We start from the raw sequence: 4,790 nt of genomic DNA, 5'->3' as shown, positions 1-4,790 counted from the left end.
ATATATATAGTATATATATATATATATATATATATATATATATATAAGAAATAAATAAATAAAAACTACAAAATATATAATGGTATATAAATAATACTAAAATAGCACTGACTACAAGCATCAAGTTACTAGTAGTCACGTCTCATATGTGATTCTGCTCATATTGTGTGATGCATAAACATCTTATTGGTATTAACAGTTCCAAATCAATAATTTATGGAGTTGGATTTCGGTTTCAGATTATAAAGTAGTTGTCAATGAGCCGTGGTGCTCATACAGATTTCAATCTGGTCTGCATCATGTCTCAACAGCATTTCTCCATCTCTTCATGATAATCCAGAATAAATAGTAGGGGTGCTCCGATCGGGAATTTTGAGGCCGATCACCAATCACAGAAAGCAGTATCTGCCTATACCGATCACCGATACCGAAAGTGCTCTATTCCTTCAATCCTAGCCAAAAAGCGATAGCCTATGTTGACTGGGAAACACAGTAGACTTTAATTATATGCATTTATGGTGTAATTACTACATTTTCGTTTCAATCCATGTTTATATTTACTGCAAACAATGTGCTGTCACTTTAACTTAGAGCTTGCAGTGCAGCAAACATAGACTCGGTGCGGAAACGATCTCTGCACTGCTGCAGACGAACCCTACATTTTCGTGTCAATCCATGTTTATATTTACTGCAAACAATGTGCTGTCACTTTAATTTAGAGCTTGCAGTGCAGCAAACATAGACTCGGTGCGGAAACGATCTCTGCACTGCTGCAGACGAACCGCTACTGGAACGCACTGCCGCACCGCAGCTGTGTGCAGTGTGCACTGCTTTATTAATCCGTTAACATGAGCGCGGAAAAAATACGCACCACGTTTGCATTACAAACAGAGTAATGTGAACCTGGCATTATGTGTGTGCGCTGCGAGTGTGCATGAGAGCACGGTCGCTGAATGGTTAAACACTGGCAAGAATTAAAAAGTAATGCAATTTATAAACTTTAGTGACGATGTGACACTGCCTCGATTGTGCAAGTGACTATTCCGGTGTCAACTGTGCAGCGTGCAGCTCGCTTATAGACAGACACGATGTGTGGTTATTTGAAGACATTTGCGTATTTTGAGAGTACCTCACCTTCAGCATTATAATTATTTCACCCGCGCCGGACAGAGACTGAGACGGTGACGCTGCATGTCGTGCCAGTCCTCTCACGGCAGGCGCATCATCAGCTTGAGATCGTTTTTTTGAGATCGGCCTTTTTAGAGACCGCCAATCAATCATCCCAACATGATTATCGGCTGATAGTGATCGGTAGCCAATCAATCGGAGCACCCCTAATAAATACTGTCAAAAGTAAAGCCCAAAATAATACGTACTGTGAATACGGCACGCAGGTTATGGAGCTGATCGATGTCTTTAACCAAACCTGAGCTGGACCAGCGCACAAGATAGTTTTCACTGCAAGAAAAAAAATATATATAGATATTAAATGACATTATTTTCACAGCATAGTAGCAATTTCAAAAGCATAGGACTTATTCCCGATGAACACATATAGTGAACACATATATAGCACAAATGCTAATGAAAATATAATGACACACTCGAATATAACAACTTGATCATTTACTGCTGAAACAAACCATTGAGAATTGTGTGCATGGCACAAATGCTGTGGTTGATTTACTTCGGAGGATGTGAAACATCATGGTTACTGAACACTGAGGCTCCCAAATGTGGGTCAAACTATTGTCAAATTATTAAAATTGGCCTAAATAATATAACAAATATTTTTTAAATATTCAAAATATTCAAAATATTTATTATATACTATATAATAATTAGTAACAATAATAAAATTTAAAAATGTATATAAAGTTTTTCAAAATAAATGATAAAATACTAATAAAAATAAAAAAACTAAATAAATATAATAAAAAAAAAATGTTTGTGCACTGACCTGATACACTTGGACTCAATCGGGTCATATAGTGACATCAGCACTTCTGCATCTTCTCCGATTTTGCACACAACATTCTTGAGCGTGATGAACAGGGCGAACGAGGGTGTGGAGGCAAACTTGGCCTGCCTGCTCAAATCCAAGTTCTGCTTCTGAGACTGAAAATTAAAAACAAATAAAAAATTATGGCATCTGAGCACATAGTTAGTCTTTCAAATGCGAATCTTAAAGTCAGTAAGACTATTCCTGCAAGACAGGCATTCGTGACAGTCGGTCTCAAAGAAACTATATCACATTATAAACGATCTGTATCTGCTGAAAGAGACTCAAGGACAGTGAACATCTGGGCAGGGTCACCTGGGAAAGACAGGACAGCAGTGCTGTTGTATTTTCAGACTTTCACCTTGTCATACAGGTTTGCAACAACATGAGACAGAACTCTCATCTTTATGTGAAGAGTTTCTTTGACCTATTAGGATGTTAAATGAAAACTCCTGTCTCGCAGCATCAAGGGAAGCACCTGCTCAAGCACCTGACTCATCTAAAAGCACTACAGGTTCAACAGCTGAAGTTCAGCAGTCAACAGAGAGACATTGAGGACAGAGATGTTCACCTCCTAGATAAGTATGTTCCGAGGGTTTATATGAACACAGTTCAGTCTAAAGAAGTCCTGACCTTCATAACAGTAGAGCTGAGCGATATCGTATATTCACAATGTATTTGAAATGATTTTGCTGACGATATAAAATTAAGGAACATTATTAATATTCTGTATGGTTTTTCTGGGAGATTTTATTGAGCATTATATATGAATATGAAAAAATAAGTATATACAGAAAAATTATTCAAATTAAAATACTAAACCAAAACAGTATAAATTAATATATATTACATACTGTATGTCATATGTATATATATGTTAAAAGCCTCTGGTGTGTAAAAATAGTAAATACCATTATGTCCTCCTGTTTTTCACAGTAATAAAAGTTGTAGGAGCATTAAATAGTTAAAGAAATCATTTTGAACAAAATGAACAAAATTAATTCTAATGCTCATTATATTAGCGTTAGCCACGCTTATGCTAACGATTAACTACGTATACGCTAACGGCGATGTTTATTTCAATCCGAAATTCTAATTAAAATATGGAATAATATTCATAACAGAAGCTCTAAATATTAAAAATGTAATTGAAACTTACCTGCTTGAACTTGATCGGGGTGTTTTGTTAGTTTGATGCGTTTCCTCCTCTTGAGGTCGCCACTGCTTTTAAAAAGATGTAGCCAGGTTTTCACAACAAAACCCGCCCAATCGTGTTTCGAGGGGGTCCCCCGTTAAAAATCGCGTTCCGAGGATAAAAAACGCATGTTTTGGCGGGGACTTTTTCATGTGGTTTAGTGGTTGTGCTTCACAAAATAGTTGCGTCCAAATATAAATATGAAGTAACAGGTTAACATTCAAGGTGTTTATTAAACATCAAAGCAGGTGGTGATGAGAAAAAACAAAGAGCCGATGTGAGTGTGCTGTCGGCTCTTAGGCCTTGCACCTTCACAATCCAATAACACCAAACACATTCAAATATCTCAATCCAAATCAATTGCAGGCATCGGAAAAAAAAAGTAAGTGCCATAATGGATGAAAACAGTCTAATATCGTTTACCTTCTCCTCTTGGATGCGAGCTTCAATCTGCTTGGACGCGGTTTCATGCGCTCGGAACAGATTGACAGTGCTGGTCAGGTCAGGATCCAGAATATTCCCGTCTTTATCTCTCACCACCAGATCCAGGTCTAAATACCTGGCAAACACACACAAAAACAGTGTAGGAGACGCTTTAAAACACAGTTGGCTGAAAGAGACTAAGATTTGTGTTCTACTGATCCAAATGGATCCATTTATTTGGACATTCTCTACTAAATGAATGTGAAAATGAGCATAACAGAAAAAGAATAAGACAGATTAAACTGATTTTCAGTAAATGTGAGTAGCACTTAGTGTAAAAGTCACAACCATGATAATGAAGTGTTATCAATGGTTTCAGCATGTTGCTATGTGGTTACTAAGGGCATTCTGGATTTGTATTGAAACAAAATAAAAACCTTTCACTTGAAGTTGACAAAGACAGAGACTTGAACTGAGAACTGAGAATTGTACATGTGAGTCACTAGTGACTTTTTCACCTAAGCGGTTCTATCGTCTCATCTGTATACTCACTTCCTCCTACAGCTAAAGTTAACAGGAACACTGAAACACTCCAGAAATGTAATAATGAACTTGCTGCTAGTGCTATTAGATGGCCTTGAATGTGTTTAAAGAGTGGAACAAGTCTGTAAGCGTGTAACTAGAGTAACTAAATAGAACTGCAATTAGCCCCACCCCAAACTCACACCATTGGTTGAGCCGATGTACCTCTACAATGGTGGAGGGCTGCAACAGGCGGGTTTCAGAAATAAAAACTCAATATACATACACATACATATGTGTGTATATATGTATATGCGTGTGTGTGTGTTCTGGTATTCATCACGTGTGTGCGTGTAATCTTCAAATTAATGTACAAACAACATAAAGACAGTATATTTTTTAAATATCAAATAAAATTCTAAATTCTAAATTAAATATAGCCTAGATGGCGCGCGCCGGCGCCTTTGTGCGTGCAATTGAAGAGCACGCGCTGCGAGCAGAGTACCATTTCCGCACTCGCTCCTTCTGCTGAAGTGAAGTGGAGCGCGCATCTGAAACGTCTCCCGTTCTCAGTCATTTTGCAACTGAATAAATGCACTTCTTGTCAAGAGAAAAAGTGACAGAAGCAGCAGTTGTGAGTGGGGTGGC

General features: G+C 37.7%; 1 protein-coding gene across 2 annotated transcripts in view; it reads right to left on the bottom strand.

The window, feature by feature from the left end:
- Positions 1-4,790, bottom strand: part of LOC107667825 (dedicator of cytokinesis protein 1) — a 288,581-nt gene that overhangs the window by 234,090 nt on the left and 49,701 nt on the right. For both annotated transcript variants that reach the window (XM_016459540.1, XM_016459550.1), the window contains exons 7-9: positions 3,621-3,756; positions 1,961-2,118; positions 1,377-1,458 (exon numbers count right to left, since the gene is read on the bottom strand). In XM_016459540.1, coding sequence (XP_016315026.1) covers positions 1,377-1,458; positions 1,961-2,118; positions 3,621-3,756 — 376 coding nt within the window. The remainder of the gene's footprint in view (positions 1-1,376; positions 1,459-1,960; positions 2,119-3,620; positions 3,757-4,790) is intronic.

The sequence above is a fragment of the Sinocyclocheilus anshuiensis genome, unplaced genomic scaffold (genome assembly GCF_001515605.1).
Source record: "Sinocyclocheilus anshuiensis isolate Anshui unplaced genomic scaffold, SAMN03320099.WGS_v1.1 scaffold493, whole genome shotgun sequence".
NCBI lineage: Eukaryota > Metazoa > Chordata > Actinopteri > Cypriniformes > Cyprinidae > Sinocyclocheilus > Sinocyclocheilus anshuiensis.
The sequence above is the reverse complement of the archived record's forward strand: the minus strand, read 5'-3'. Positions and strand labels throughout refer to the sequence as shown.